Source organism: Vicugna pacos, chromosome 1, assembly GCF_048564905.1.
Source record: "Vicugna pacos chromosome 1, VicPac4, whole genome shotgun sequence".
Lineage (NCBI taxonomy): Eukaryota > Metazoa > Chordata > Mammalia > Artiodactyla > Camelidae > Vicugna > Vicugna pacos.
The window spans coordinates 71402795-71418848 of NC_132987.1; the positions used below are offsets into that span (position 1 = coordinate 71402795).

The 16054-nt window shown below is 38.4% G+C and overlaps 1 protein-coding gene across 4 annotated transcripts in view; it reads right to left on the minus strand.

Annotated features, from left to right (window-relative positions):
* Positions 1 to 486: 486 nt before the first annotated feature.
* GAP43 (growth associated protein 43) overlaps positions 487 to 16054 on the minus strand; it is a 457292-nt gene continuing 441724 nt past the window's right edge. For 3 of the 4 annotated variants that reach the window (XM_072964925.1, XM_072964929.1, XM_006210311.4), the window contains one exon: positions 487 to 1112. In XM_072964925.1, the coding sequence (XP_072821026.1) occupies positions 1024 to 1112 (89 nt within the window). In that variant the 3' untranslated portion in view covers positions 487 to 1023. Of the gene's footprint in view, positions 1113 to 1400; positions 1999 to 16054 lie in introns of those variants that run through there. The other variant, XR_012074474.1, reaches the window with a different exon arrangement.

The window sequence follows — 16054 nt, forward strand, 5'->3', positions numbered from 1 at the left end:
GCAAAAAGGGAAAATTCAGCGATAGAGATACCCACAGGTGATGTGAAGAGACATAGGAAGAAGATGGCCAGGAAGAGAGGCTGGGAACAGATTCTTCCCTCTCAATCCTGAGAAGGACCTATCCTGCCAACAACTTGACCTTAGACTTCAAGCCTCCAGAACTGTTCGGAAATAAATTTCTGGCATTGTTTAAGCCGCCAGTCTGTGGTGCCTTGTTAAGCAGCCCTAGCGAAATAAAACAGCTCCAGGACGGCCTGCAGGGACCTAAGCCATTGGTTCTGACCCAAGCTTTCGGCTTCATCCGTCTTCTCTTGGTCAAGGTTGTTGGTGTCAGACTGTGAGGCCAGAAAAGAGACAAAACATAAGTGCTTTAATGTGTCAGACCAACTAATGAGAAGGTGGGACAGAAACACAGAGCCGCTGGAGTTTGATTACTCTCATGGTTTATTAATATTCAGATTGAAAAAGGAGCCTTAGAGCTGCAAGTTACGCTAATTGGCACATTTGCTTTATTTATTTATTTTCAAAACAAACTGGGTTTTTGAATTTTTTTTCCTTTTTGTTCATTCCATCACATTGAAGAGGAGGAAAAGAAAAATGGTTTTCAATTCACTCGATATTTTGGACTCCTCAGATAAACGGAACATTGCACACACACTTGGAACAGAGAGAGAGAGAGGAAAGTGGACTCCCACAGGGCCACACGCACCAGATCAAAAAACTTGGATACAGTGCAAGAATTTCCCAAATGACTGGATCATCATTACCAAAAACTCGCCATAACAACACCAAGAAACAAAAAATGTTTAAGCCACACTGTTTGACTTGGGATCTTTCCTGCTTTTTTTTTTTTTTAAATGTTTGCCACACAGAGAGAAAGAGGGCTAGTGGGTGGGAGAGGACAGACTCACAGACGTGAGCAGGACGGGAAGGGGAACTTCAGAGTGGAGCCGAGAAGAGGGCGGGGAGAGACAGGGCTCAGGAGAGGGGAGGGTGGGGGTGTGGAAAGCCATTTCGTAAAGTTCAGGCATGTTCTTGGTCCGCCTCGCGTTCTTCTCCTTTACCCTCATCCTGCCGGGCACTTTCCTTAGGTTTGGTTTCATCTACAGCTTCTGAGGAAGGAAACAGATGGGGTGGGGGCAGGGGGAGGAGAGTTAGTGTTTTGTCTTATTTGTTTAGATTTTAGAGCAATGTATTTCTTCTTTTGATACCACTGCATAAAAGACTTAAGCTAAAAAGAGTTTACTGCTACCTCAGTAATATAATTTCCAGGTTCAGAAGCATTTGCCCCTAGAAGGTTGTTCAGTGACATGCAGGAAATTGCTCAGGAACAAAGCTGTGACGTGAGCAAGAAGTCCACTAAAGAGAAACTGTCATGGTCGTCAGTCTCTCAGCCTTACCATCAGGATATCCACACACAGGCTCCTAATGTAGGGAATCCACAACGATCTTGTGTCTCTTTTCCATCAGTGTCAGACTAATTGTGACAGACACTTCACGTGGATCATTCCACATCCATTCCAACTCTCTCACCCCTTATTTCCAGCATTGTAAACACTGGAAAGTGAAGTACTTGCTCTTCCAGCTCCCGCTGGAGCTGGGGATGTCCATTTCACACAGTGACGGCCGATCAGCTCGGAGAGACAGCTCCCCAGGGAGGTCTCCTGAGGGCGTGTTTGCCCTTTACTTCCTCCCGTTCCTAATGACTGTGACATCGAACAATGCCTGGTCATGTAGCAGCCACCTTGTGACCATGAAGACAAAAACTATACCCTAAGGATGGCGAAGCAGAAAGACAGGAAAAGACCTGCTTGTGATCGACCTCGTTACTCCGGACACTTTTCCTCAGACTTGTTCTTATTAATGTGAGACAAATAACTAACTTCTTTAAGCCACTGTAGTAGTTTTTAGTTTCTTGCCGTGAAAAACACTCCAAGTAAATACACTTATCCGTAAAGCAAGTGTGTTTTGCTTAATAAGAAAGACTTTGTATCTTTTTAAAGGATTATTTTTTTCCCCTCAGGAAAGAGGTGACTTTCTAATAACTCTTCTGCCTGGTTTCCTGATAGAACTTAGTCAGCTGACTTCATACTATAGGCAGCTTACTAATACGCCAGCTAATGTAAAAACAGTTCATTTGCCCTGATATCACATCAGTTACTAACCTAAACTCCCTGCGTCATGGTCCCCAAACTACCCCCAGGTTCAGTGATTTGCCAGGAGGACTCACAGGACTCAGGATATAGTCCTACTCATGACTACATTTCACTGCAGTGAAAGGATATAAAGCAAAAAAAAAAAAAAAAAGCTACGGGACAAGTTGTACAGGGTGAAGTCTGGAGGAAATCAGGAACAAGCTTCCAAGAGTCCTCTCCCCATGGAGTTGTATAAGACGTGCTTAATTCCTCCAGCAATGAATTGTGCCACGTGAGAGATGTCATATATGGGGGAAGCGCACCTGAACTCACAAACCCAGGGTTTTTACTGGAAGCTGGTCCTGTAGGCACCCTCTATCGGGCACGTACCAAATCCAGACTCCCAGGAGGAAAACGAGTGTTCAGCATAAACCACACCATTTGCCCAAAGAGTTTAGGCACATTGAACACTCTTAGTTAGGGAATAGTGAGAACCCTCTCAAAATCCAAGATCCCAGATGCCAGCCCAGGGTCAATTTTTCAAACAAGTATTTCTAAGAATTGAGAGAGATTGAGATAGGAGAAATGGGGGGGGGGCTTTTAGGATACCATCAGAAGAGCTCATAAAAATATATGTCTCTTCAAAATCAGTCAGCTATATATTTATACTCAGATAAAGCTAAAAATTTATATCCAGTCAAGACCATTGTTGCTAAATCTATTTTTTGGAACTCCTTCTTTGGAACACCTATCTAATAATACTCTTTTAAATCTCTTCAGTAGCAGAAAATGTTTATTTTTTGAAAATAGAAGTATGTTTTTAGAATCAAATGAAGCTAGTCTGGTAAGGTAGCAACTATGATTTTACCTTATAGTGACTTGTCATTTTATCTTACAATGACTTGCTTTTGACCAAAGTTTTTTAAAGTCTGATTTATTATGTGGGGTTTACAACTAACTATAAGTTATTTACAAAATGTAGTTATTCTAGTGGGGCTATCTCCTACCCATAAAGACTTCTTTTTAAGGCTTTAGCCCTCCAAGGTGACCATTATTAACTCTTGAAGAACCAGCACACTGATCACGTTTTCCAAAAAAATTTTTGGATGAAACTAACTCAATTCTGGTCTTTGTAATATGTTATGTACCAGCAGTGTTTCTCATGATTACAGAACTTTGATACACTAATGAATCATTTAATTTTCTACCAGAAGAAAAGTTCCAGATTTATCTCAGCTAGATCTTTTCATAGTAATTTAGAATTCTTCCAGATAATTTATTTAGTTCCCTATCCCTGCCCAAACCTTTGGCTACTACAAGTATGCCCAATGTGGTTTACCATCCTTACCAGTTCCAAGAAACAACAGATTTAGTGCCTTCTTCAAACTGCAAAAGAAACAGAATATTAATTTCAACTATCCAGAAGAATACAGAAGGATTAGCTTGCAGGAGCAAGAGGAGACTTCAAACCTCTCTTACTAAAATAAAAACTTGGGAGCTATTATGTATGATTTGGAAGAGATTAGGAAACTCAAGTGAAAAGGTGAAAGTAGGCTAGGTAAGGTGAGAATAAAGACATATCTATGGAATAGGGAACATAATTCAAAAGGGGAAAACAAAAGAATAAAGATCCAGCTAATTCTGAGAAGCAGCACACTTTCTATCACCTGTTTGAGTGGAATATGGTTAAATTCTTTCAAATTCCCTCACTTTCTCTTGTCATCCTTTGCCTGGCCCCAGGAGAAAAGGTGAGACCTGACATGCATCTGTTTATTGTGACAGGAAGTCAGTGCTGTCTATTCACCATTGAAAGAGCTCCAATAGCTACATATTCCTTCTTTCAAATGCTTCAAAGTATTTGAAATATAATTATTTATGCATTTAGTTGTTTAATAAATTGTTATTGATATCCTGCAATGTGCCAGACATTCTTCTAGGTATTGAGAAGAAAAGTGAAAACAAACAAACAAACCCAGCAAATATCCTTGCTCGTGTTTAAGTCTTTCATTATATACCTTTAATAGACAGTGAAATCCATTAATTAGTGGGAATTAGTAATGAGAGGAACCTCTAAGATTGCTCAGTCACTAAACCATAACTCTTCAAAGGTAATGACAGTATCTACTTTTGCTCAACTCTGAACCCCCCACGTCCAGCACAGAACCCCATGCAAGAAAGGCCCCTCAATAAATATTTGCTGAATAAAGAATGAATAGACATCCTCATTCTATAGATGAGGAAACTGAAGTTCAGATACATAAAGAGATTTCCCCTAAATCATACAGTTGGCTCACGACAAGCCAGGACTAAAATCCAGGTCTTCTACTTGCCGAGATCGCCCCATTATATCAGATGGACAAATTCACCCAGAGGAGGTCAAGGTCAAATCTGTTTTGTTCATTTCAGCACTAAAACTGGGTAGCTAGAGTCTACAAAACGACAAAACTTCTGAGACTAAAAACAAATTAGGGGGGAAGGTATAGCTCAGTGGTAGAGTGCAAGCTTAGCATGCATGAGGGCCTGGGTTCAACCCCCAGCACCGCCATTTTTAAATAAATAACTATATAAATAAGCAAGTAAATAAATAAATAAACCTAATTACCTCTCCCCACCAATAAAACCGCAAACCACAAATAATGTAAAAGAAAAAACTAAAATAAAATAAAAAATTGAATGCTGAAAAAATATAATTAAAAAACCCCCAAATTGTTGGCTCCAAAATGTAAAATTTAAAACTGATAAGGTTCAATTAGATGACTCCATAAGGAAACATATCAATCAGTTGGCTGGAACTCGGGTCAGCTGACCATGTACAGTTATATATATACATTGTATTTTACATGAGATAAGAGTAATTTCCTACTTGTTTGATGTTACTGAGTATTGAACAAAGGATCATCTTTGTGTTAGATGGAGGGGAGATTAGTTAGTATAAGTAAGATACGTCGAGTCCATGAAATCAGTGAAATTTTTATAGGCCACCAGGAAATTCATGGGGAGGGAAAAATATAGAAGGAGGAAACAATCTAAAGTAACAATCTTTCACAACCACAAAAGTAAAGCAAGCTAAGAACTCATCATAATATTTTAAAAAAAACAAAAACTTACATACAAATGAAGGAGACAGTCATCAGATGTGGACCACACACCTGCTCTAGCTAATCTACTCTGATGGGAGACCACACTTGAATTTGGGGTAAGTTTTAACCTCAGACAAAGGGGAACTTTTTATGAACAGAATCTTAGTTATGTATAAATTGGTCCAATGGAGACTGGATGGCAGAGAGAGCTTCTGGATATTGCTAACTTGCTCCCTGTTCCATTAGTGTCAACTCTAGACAAGTCAGGGCAGCTAATAAATCATGTTGAGCATATGGTTATACATCTACATTTTCCTGCTTGTTCTATTCAGCAGGATCACTGCCCGGAAAGAACCATGCAAGATGGCTTTCCCAACCCCTTGTATAAAGTGTTTAGCTGTAGCTAACATACTTGTGCCCTTACTATATGTTTAGAACAGTTCTAAGCACACTTGTGTCATTTCATTAATCCTCACAGCTACCTTAATCATCTCATTTCACAGCTGGAGAGGCTGATGCACAATAAGATAAAGTAACATATCGAAGGCCACACTGTTCGTGAAGGGCAGCAGTGAATTTCAACCTAGGACAGAACATCCAGGTGGTGTCTGTTTCAGATTGGTCTCTCTGCCCGCCCCTTTGCCCAGTGGGCTCAGAGCAGGGGATCCACGGGTGTGCAGGCCTAGAGACCGTGCAGTCTACAACCTGGTCTGTGTTACCTTAAAAAGAGAATGTTAATCATGGACAGTAAAGCCATGTATTCTTCATGCTCTAGAGCTGAAGGATGCTTCAAAAGGAAAGAGAAAATGTACTCATTCATTCACTCATGTATTTATTCAGGAAAAGGTCCTGGGCCTTTATTACGTACCACACACTGTGTCATGCAATGCAATGGTGATAGAGGAATGAAAACACCAAGCAGAAATCTCTGCGTTCTTGGAACTTACATGCTAGTGATTACTGTCACGTGTATTGTTTGAGGGAGAAGGGGTGGTGAGGGGAAAAGTAATAGCTAGATCAGAACAGCTGGGTCCTAAAGAGCGTTCTTTCTCCTGGGCCACTTCTGGATTTGCAAAGTTGAGTAGTGCTAATGAATCTCGTAAATTGTGAAATATGGAGAACTCTAGTAGTTTTCACATTCTTGACCTGCAACCACAAAATCCTAAGAAAGATCAAGACCACATTAAGATAGTGATAAAGATGGAAATCATTTCGATCTCCATTTGAAAAAGTGTGGTGGTGTCTTTAAAAGAGTAAGGAGACCCGGGTGGATGACTCCATGGTGGGCCTTGAAAGATGCATGTCCAACTGGCTCTCTGATTCTTGCTGAAATCAATTCTGGAAGCAGCTCTTGCCTTTATGCATCCATTCATTTCCTCAAGAGGGTGAGAATAGCACGTCTGTGCCTTCTGTTGGTGAGCAAATACCAGGAGCATATGCAGCAGCGGCTGCGTGTGCGCTCAGCCAGGCAGCCCGGCTGCAGTGCTGCTGGAGGGATGGCGGTGTTCCCAGCTGCCATCGCCTACACTGAGCTCTAATGGCCCTGTTTACTGGCTCCGGTCCAGGCCCCTCCACAGCCCTACATTACTGAAATTAGGTTGAGTGGATTTCCGAGTAAAACATTACCTCTTGGGACTTGCCCAGCTCTCCCCAGCCTTGTCAACATTGATTAAATAGAAGCTGCGATCATCCTGGGGCCACGCCCACAATTACTCTACCAATCACCACTGGGCTAGCGTGTTTACTTCCTTTCCCTTTTTATTTTCCCTTTTCTTGAATATTAAGCATCATCACTGCAAAGGCTCAAAGTAAAAGTAATTTTTAAAAAATTCTGTAGCTAAGTCACACATGTCCTTTTGTTTCTTACATGGTCCTCCTCTTGAGCTGTACACCAGATGCCAGTCTGGAGCATGGTATTGGCTTTGGGTGGTCACATTTTGCTCTTTTTTTGTTTTTTGCCATGTTTTACTTTTTAAGTTCTTTTCAAAGCGCTGAGCCAGTATACACCATTTTGATGTCAGCAGAATAGGGCAAATATCACCTATGCCCCCAACTCCTTGCTTTCTGAGCCTTTGAGAGAGAATAATCCTACTGCTTATTACATTACTCACTTAAGGATTTCAAAGAGTAACAAAAGCCTAACCTTGGAGAAAACTCAGAGGCAGTGCCGCGCGGTGGGGCCCCAGTGATATTTGAAACATACATATACATGTCTACTTCTCTCAAAGTTTAGGCCCAGAACCAAGCTGATTTGTATCTAGCCTTGCTACCAATTAGTCATATGACCTCAGAGGAGTTACTTTTCCTTTGCCTCAGTTTCCTAATCTATAAAAAATATGGCTAATCATGACTGCCTCAACTTACTGCAGGTTGTTTGGAGACTAAAGGAAGATATTTAAAAGTACTTTACAAATTTAAAGTGCAGAATATAGTATGCTGAGACTTTAATCTAACACGTGGGATTTGGATGAAAAAAATACCCATCAAGTGTAACTTTCTCACCCCAGGAGAAAAAAGGCAATTTCCCAAAGGGAAAAAAAAATCTTTCCAAGGTAAATAATTTAGAGGGCTTCTCCCCTAGAATGTTCCTGTAAAGTCTCTGACTTTGATCAGAAAATAAGGACACAGTGATTTATTAATTAAATAGAACTAGTGTTACAAAAAATTGAGAAAGAATCTAAGATTTTTAACTTTTGGAATGAAACTTAGTGGGGTTTTTTTTTTTTTCTGAAACAGAAATGACCTGGAGATTTTTTTTTTTTAAATTAAAACGAAAGTCAAGGAAGGTACAAGTTGACTGGCCTTGAAAATTTCTTAAACACTCCCTATACAAGATGTTTATCAAATCATGAAAAATGAGTGTCCTGTCTGCTTCCCCTGTTGGAAATATGCAGAAAGGTCAAAAATTACACTTTAGCTGGCTTGCATAGTTGCCCTAAATTATTTTTAGAACAAGATGGGATAAATAAATAAAATTAAGTGATGTTAACACTATTTCTTGCCATTATTACAATGAATAAATCAACTTTTAAAGGCTGAGAATCAAAATAAAAATTTAGGAATATTTCCACTCTAGCGTCATAGTCAGGTAGACTCACTCCCTCATCCCTCCCCCAGCTAAATTAAGCCGAGCTGGCAGCTGAATCTGTAGATCTGTGGAGGCATTGCTTCCAGTTAATATGTGGGAGGAGTGGAAGGATGAGGAGTCAGTACAAACAACGACGGCTCCTATGACACTGAGAGATTTTGAGAAGGGCCGTGTCAGGGATCGAAAAGTGATATTGTGATACCGAGTGTTGCTAACAGTGACTATCAGAAGCAGTTCAGCCTAGAAATTGTTTTCCGCTTTTCTGTAGGCTATATATCTCTCTTAGAAGTTCAAAATCCCATCTGACCAGAGTTTAACTCTGCATCTCCCCTTTCCATTTCACAGTATCTCAGGTGAGGAGAATCTAGCTAGGAGAGAATCTCAGTTGCATCTCTCCAGCCTTTACAAACTCAATGTCTAAGAAGTCAGGAAGATAATATTAATGTGAAAATCTGGCCATAGGTAAATCCAGTGGTGGGGTCCATGGAGAATTAGAGAGAGCAGGCACTGCCTAAAGGTGTTTTAAAATTTTAACACAATCGCTGGAAAAGTGAAAGAAAGCAGAGTGTCTGGAGTAAGATTCTTAAATTATATCAGGAAGATACATTTCTGGAGTCTGACTTATGGAAGAGGTTCCCTTTAGTCAGAATAAAAGATAGTCATACTGTATTTGTCTTCAAGAAAGAAGTCCAAATCAGGCGCCCTAAGTAACAGTGTGATCTTTTCCATTTTGCTAAATTTAAATTACTCACATCTCAAATTTGTGGTTGTCAATGGGGAAGGTGGCGGGAAGGTACAGAAGGTGGTGGGAGTTCGAGATTTGTAGATACTGACAAGGTATATATAGAACAGATAAACAAGTTTATACTGTATAGCACAGGGAAATATATTAAAGATCTTGTAGTAGCTCACGGTGAAAAAGAATATGAAAATGAATATATGTATATTCTTGTATGACTGAAAAATTGTGCTGTACACCAGAAATTGGCACACATTGTAAACTGACTATAACTCAATAAAAAATATAAATAAAAATAAAACAAAAATATTCACATCTCAAGATTTTTTAGTGAATGAAGTAAAAATTAAATAATGACTATTTGAGGTTTTATAAATGGCCTGCCAAAGCAAAAAGTGACACCAAAAAAGTCCAGTTCTCAATATTACCTCTCTCCTCAATTGCTGTTCAAATATTCTCAACACCTCTACATCCCTACCCATGCCTTCCAGATGTCCTATGCTCCTTGTTACAGATGCTGTTGGCGACATTCTCAGATCCCCTTTACCAGACCCATGTCCCCATCTCCCAGCTGCTGGAGGTGTTGAGCCCACACCTGCTCCTTGGGCAGGGGATGTAAATTGAACCACCTCAACCTGAGGTGCCTGAGAGGCCATGCCCCCACTGCTCCCTATGACTCCAGACACAGACAGTTTCTGTCTGTGATGCAACTTGTGTTTCAGTGCTCTCCATGGGACCAGGCTGAGACCACACTTTGCTGAATCCACTTTGCCTGGCTTCTTCCCCTGGCCTCTCTTCTCTCTTCATTTCCTTACAGATTTCCACCAATAAAGTATTTGCACAAGAGTCTCTTCTCAGGCTCTAATTCTGGGGAATGGGACCAAAGTTAATCCTTTAACCAAAAATTAAGGACTGGAGTTGGGAGGCAGGCCAGTTAATTTCCTTAGTCAGTGTACATAGCAAGTCTTCAAGGTTTGAATCCTTTGGGTTTGCTGCTTAGTGAGCCCTTGGGACCCAGCTTAAATGTTGTTTCCACACCTCCAAACCTATCCTGGGCAGAATTAATCACTTCCTTCTCTTTATTGGTAAGTAAATTATATCCCTTGCATTATATGATAGTTTGTGGTAGTTTTTCTGTCTTCTTGACTGTGAACTAACTTCTCAAATGAGAAGTCTGATACATTTGCAAGAATCTAAACTCCACAAAGGAAGAGATTTTTCATTTTGTTTAGCGATGAATCCCAAATGCCTAGAAAAGTACCTGGCAAATATATATATTTTTAATGAATCAAGGCATCCACAGTAACATCAACTCCTGGATTCATGCTTATCACAAGATTGAAATTTAATATTTATAGGAGAGAAGAAAGTGATAGAAAAAGGGGACAATTTCAAATATGCTTTGTGTCATGTAGATAAAGCCTTAATTGCCTCAAGCATAAAAATTGTGGAGCTGTATTATTATCATGACCAAATAGCAGAGATTTGTCTGAATTTCAAAATATTGGATTATAAAAAGAAGCCCTAATATTATCCTGGTTTATTGGAATGGAAAGCATTATTCCATCATTTCCCATTTTGGGGCTAATTTTAATTTTATGTTTTCTAATTTTATAACAAACTATTCAGATATAAGAAACCTAAATGTAAAAAATAGATACCTATTATAAGCATTAACTATTTTTAGATGGCACAGAGTAGTGGTTAAGAGAGCTGTTTCTAGTCAGCCTGTTTGAATTTAAATTCTATCCCTGACACTTAACAATAACTTGGAGTAAGTTACTTAACCTCTTATTGCCTCATTTTCCTTACCTGTGATTGGTGTTAACATTGGTACCCACCTCACTGGGTTGTTATAACATTCAAATGTGTTAATTGTTTAAAGTAATTAATAATGAATGGCATGTTTCAGTAACTGCTCAATAAATATTGACTATTATTATTAAGTGACTGGAAGGGTATTAACACTGATTTAATGTTTACCTTGTGCCAAGCATTGTGCTAAGGGCTCTCACATATTGGTATTTAATATATATCATCTCTGATTTCCTATTTTTTCATCAATAAACTGGGAATAATAATAGTATCTACCTCATAGATTTGTGGTGAGCACTAAATGAGAGGAAAAAACCAAACTAACACAGTGCCACAACCTTGCTCACCTATGTGTCTAAAAAATGAGTTATCTTCTCTCTCTCTCTCCAATAATTCATGCTTATTTATCCTTAGGCCATAGCGAAAGAGAAACTGTCTTCAAGTACTCCAAGAAAGGAAAAGTCTGTGCCTTATGAAGTTTTTGCTTGTAAAGTTAAAAAAAAAAAAAGAAAGAAAGAAAGAAAAAATTTTGAAAAAAGGCTTCGAAGTCAAGGGCTGACATCCAAAAATGATTGCAAGGGCAAAGCTGACCATTGACCAAACTTGAGAGGCATGATTCTGTAATGCAAGAATCAAGGCTGCTAAACAGTAATGTCTCAAAAGGCAAGAACTTCTCTGCTATGGACTCTACTTCAGAACAGGATGATCTTACATATTTCACAGAATGAGAATAAATCATAATAAAATTTATATGGAACTACAAAAGACCTAGAATTGCCAAAGCATTACTGAAGAAAAAGAAAAATGCTGGAGGAATAACTCTCCCAGACTTTAGACAATACTATAGAGCTACAGTCATCAAAATAGTATGGTATTGGTACAAAAACAGACATGTGGACAGAATAGAGAGCCCAGAAATGAACCCAAAAACTTTTAGTCAACTAATCTTTGACAATGGAGGCAAGAATATACAATGGAATAAAGACAGTCTCTTCAGCAAATGATGTTGGGAAACCTGGACAGCAGCATGTAAATCAATGAAGCTAGAATACTCCCTTACACCATACATGAAAATAAACTCAAAATGGGTCAAAGACTTAAACATAAGACAAGATACAATAAACCTCCTAGAAGAAAACATAGGCAAAACATTATCTCACATACATCTCAAAAATGCTCTCCTGGGGCAGTCTACCCAAGCAATAGAAATAAAAGCAAGAATAAACAAATGGGACCTAATTAAACTTACACGTTTCTGCACAGCAAAGGAAACCATAAGCAAAACAAAACAACAACCTACAGAATGGGAGAAAATTTTTGCAAAAGATGAAACCAACAAAGGCTTGATCTCCAGAATATATATAAGCAGACTTAATAAGAAAAAAACAAACAACCCAATCCCAAAATGGGCAGAAGACCTAAACAAGCAATTCTCCAAGGAAGAAATACAAATGATCAATAGGCACATGAAAAAATGCTCAATATCACTAATTATCAGAGAAATGCAAATCAAAACTACAATGAGGTATCACCTCACACCAGTCAGAATGGCAATCATTCAAAAGTCCACAAATGACAAATGCTGGAGAGGCTGTGGAGAAAAGGGAATCCTCCTACACTGCTGATGGGAATGCAGTTTGGTACAGCCACTGTGGAAAACAGTAGGGAGATTTCTCAGAAGACTAGGCATAGACTTACCATATGACCCAGGAATCCCAGTCCTGGGCATATATCCAGAAGGAACCCTACTTCAAAAATACACCTGCACCCCAATGTTAATAGCAGCACTATTTACAATAGCCAAGACATGGACACAGCCTAAATGTCCATTTAAAGATGACTGGATATAGAAGATGTGGTATATTTATACAGTGGAATACTATTCAGCCATAAAAAACAACATAATACCATTTCAGCAACATGGATGCTCCTGGAGAATGTCATTCTAAATGAAGTAAGCCAGAAAGAGAAAGAAAAATACCATATGAGATCGCTCATATGTGGAATCTAAAAAAAAAAAGGAAAAAAACATAAATATAAAACAGAAACAGACTCATAGAATATAAACCTGTGGTTGCCAAGGGGGAGGGGGATGGGAAGGGACAGACTGGGAGTTCAAAATTTGTAGATACTGACAGGCATATGTAGAATAGATAAACGAGATTATACTGTATAGCACAGGGAAATATATACAAGATCTTGTGGTAGCTCACAGTGAAAAAAATGCCACAGTGAATATATGTATGTTCATGTATAACTGAAAAATTGTGCTCTACACTGGAAATTGACACAACATTGTATAATCACTATAACTCAATAAAAAATGTTAAAAAATAAATAAAATAAAACAAATATCTATATTTAAAGGCAAAAAGAAAAAAAAAAGAACAGGATGATTTTCTCTATTTCATATCTAAAGAATAGCAGTCAGTTGATTTCAAGGGAAACAACCTCATCCTCGGGCTTAGCTCCATTTGATTCCCTACAAGTTTTTCGGAAAAGTACATTTACTATATACTGAATGCGCCAGAACCTCCTGCTTGCAAATGTGCAGTAAATCTTGTGTCCAGTAGGCAACTTACAGAGGGGATGACAATTCTCCAAGCTAAAGACAGTATATCCAATTTTTTTAATTCCCTGATTCAGTATCAATTATTGAATTCAAAACTTGAAAGAAACCTATGACTTCTTGTCCCTTAACCTTAAGGAAAATGATCAGATACAGTGAGACTTTTCAGCTTTATTATGAGAAAGACCTTTTCATTTCCAGGAAAGCTTGCATTCATGTTGACAGGGCATACTTAGGGGGAGAAAATCCCTATGGCCCTGAGGAAGCCTGCTCTGATGGGATTACTCTTTCTGCCTATCTACAATACTCTCTTATTTCTGGGACTTCTCAAGCAGGGAATTCCAGCAAATTTTGAAAAATAAAGAGTTAAAGATGGAGTAGGAAGTGGCCACTTTCTAAAAAAAAAAAAAAAAAAATCAGGCAAAAAAATGCCATACTTCTTTCAGAATCTTGATCAAACATAACTGAAGTTAGCATTATTCCCCCTAAAGATTATCTATAATTCCTCCTCCTGCATTTTGGAGGAAGTTAATAATTTTCCAAAAATCAAACCGCATGTATTTGATGTTAACTATTTAGGTCCATACTTAGGAGGTGAGAAAATATCTAACAGGCTAACAGCATTTGTTGGTCATTTTTCATGGAATCTGCTCTCTTAGCTATTCTTTCTTGAAGTTTTTCACACTTACTGAAACAGGCTGCTTAGATATTGTATCTGCCAATTCAAAAGATTGCATTTCCTTAGGCATTTCTGTTATACTCATTGTTTTCAACAATGGGACATCCTTGATCTTATCTAGTGATCAGTTACAAAAGTATAGTAATTTGTGTCTGTTAGACCTTGAGAAAGTTTGTGAACTATTTTCTAGGTTATATTGGTTTTCACTTAAAAATTCAACTAATGACTTGTAATGTTTTAACATACATTAAATCAACATATTAATATGTCTTATTTCAAAGTTTGTATTTTCAACATTTGTCTTTGAAAGCAAGAACAGACCTAGATTTGCCCAGTCTCAAGATCTGATATTTGATTAAGTGATTTGATTGCACAATTAAAATACAGAAACCCAAACTGGAAATAATTCTAACTCTGAAAGGGTCACTCCCATAGCGACTACAGCTGCCTAAAAAATTTTCCTACTTAGGAATATCTATTGCTTGGGTAACATTTAAATTTTAAAATAAACTACTACATTTATGCGTCATATTCAGCTCATGCCTTGCCATATCTCACCATGGTATGTTTGGGTAGTCCTTGAAATTAGCTAGACAGCTATTTATCTGTGTTGTTTAATTTTCCCTTATGGCTGTATTTACATAGCACAAAGAAAACTACAGACTTGGCAGTTGTCTTGCTAATTTTATCAATGAAAAAGGATTAAACCACATAATTCAGGACAAAAATACAAAATCTGTATATATTGTCATAGAGTGAGCTTGTAATTATTTGTAAAATTACAGAATAATGAAAGCTAAAGAAGATGTTAGAGATTATTTGATCTCAGCCCCTCACTCCCTCTGAAAAAAACTGAATATAGAGAATTCTGTGACTTGCCCAAAGTCTCACAGCTAATTAGAATTCAGTGACCCTCCCATAATACCATAATGCCACTCGCAACTTTTGGAGATGATGAATTCTACTGCTTGATTTTAACTTGCATTTCTCCCCAGTAGTCCTAAATGCACTGTGTAAATCTATTCATTCTCCCTTCCCTTTCTCCCTCCCTCCTTCTCTTCCTCACTCCCTTCCTTCCTTCCCTCCCTCCCTCCCCCTTCCCCCTCTCCCCCACCACTCTTCTTCAGTGCTTCCATTCCTTTTCTACTTTGTGAAATAAAAGATAAACTCAATATAACTTTCCTTTAAGGTCTACTAGAAGTAATTTCAAGTTCTCTGGAGGCTTGCAGAACCAGGATTGAGGACTACTGTTGTATCAAACTTCAACACATTATGCACAGAGGTATGTTCTGAGACGTGGGTATTCTATGCAGAGAGAGGGAAAAATGAGGACCTCTAAAATGAGTGGCTTAGGCTTAACAGTTATCACTGATTATGGTAGGTTACATAAACTAAAGGCCTAAAGAATAACGAAAATCCAGAAGTAGCTTAAACGGCTACAAATGCTGTCATCCTTAGGAATCCATAAGAGAACAGTACTATGTCCTGAGGAGAGGAAATAAAAGTGCATCATGTCATTCCGCCATCTACAGCCCCTCCCCTGCCCAATGAAAGCAGAGTGTTAAAAAGCCATCTGAGGTTTAACTCAATTTTGAAATTAATTCAAAAGTATTATTGCAACAAGAAAGCCACATAAAAGGTGTTTGTGTTATACGCTTGCTTGCGGGTAAACAGAAGCAATCCCTGTCTCTCACCGGGACAATTCATTTTGCACTCATTGTGTGTTTTGGCTTCCTGGGGCCTGTCCAATTATGGCACTGCCTTTGAGTGAAAAATTGCTTTAAGAATCAATAGCATTTACTGGAACACAACCAGAACTATATTGAAAAAGTAATATTCATATTTGTACTGATTTGTCTCTTTTTAGTCAAAGATCTCAAAGCTTTTTACTTATATTTAGTGGCAAAAAAATATGTAATAGCCTCAGCTATTTTGGGACATTGGGACAA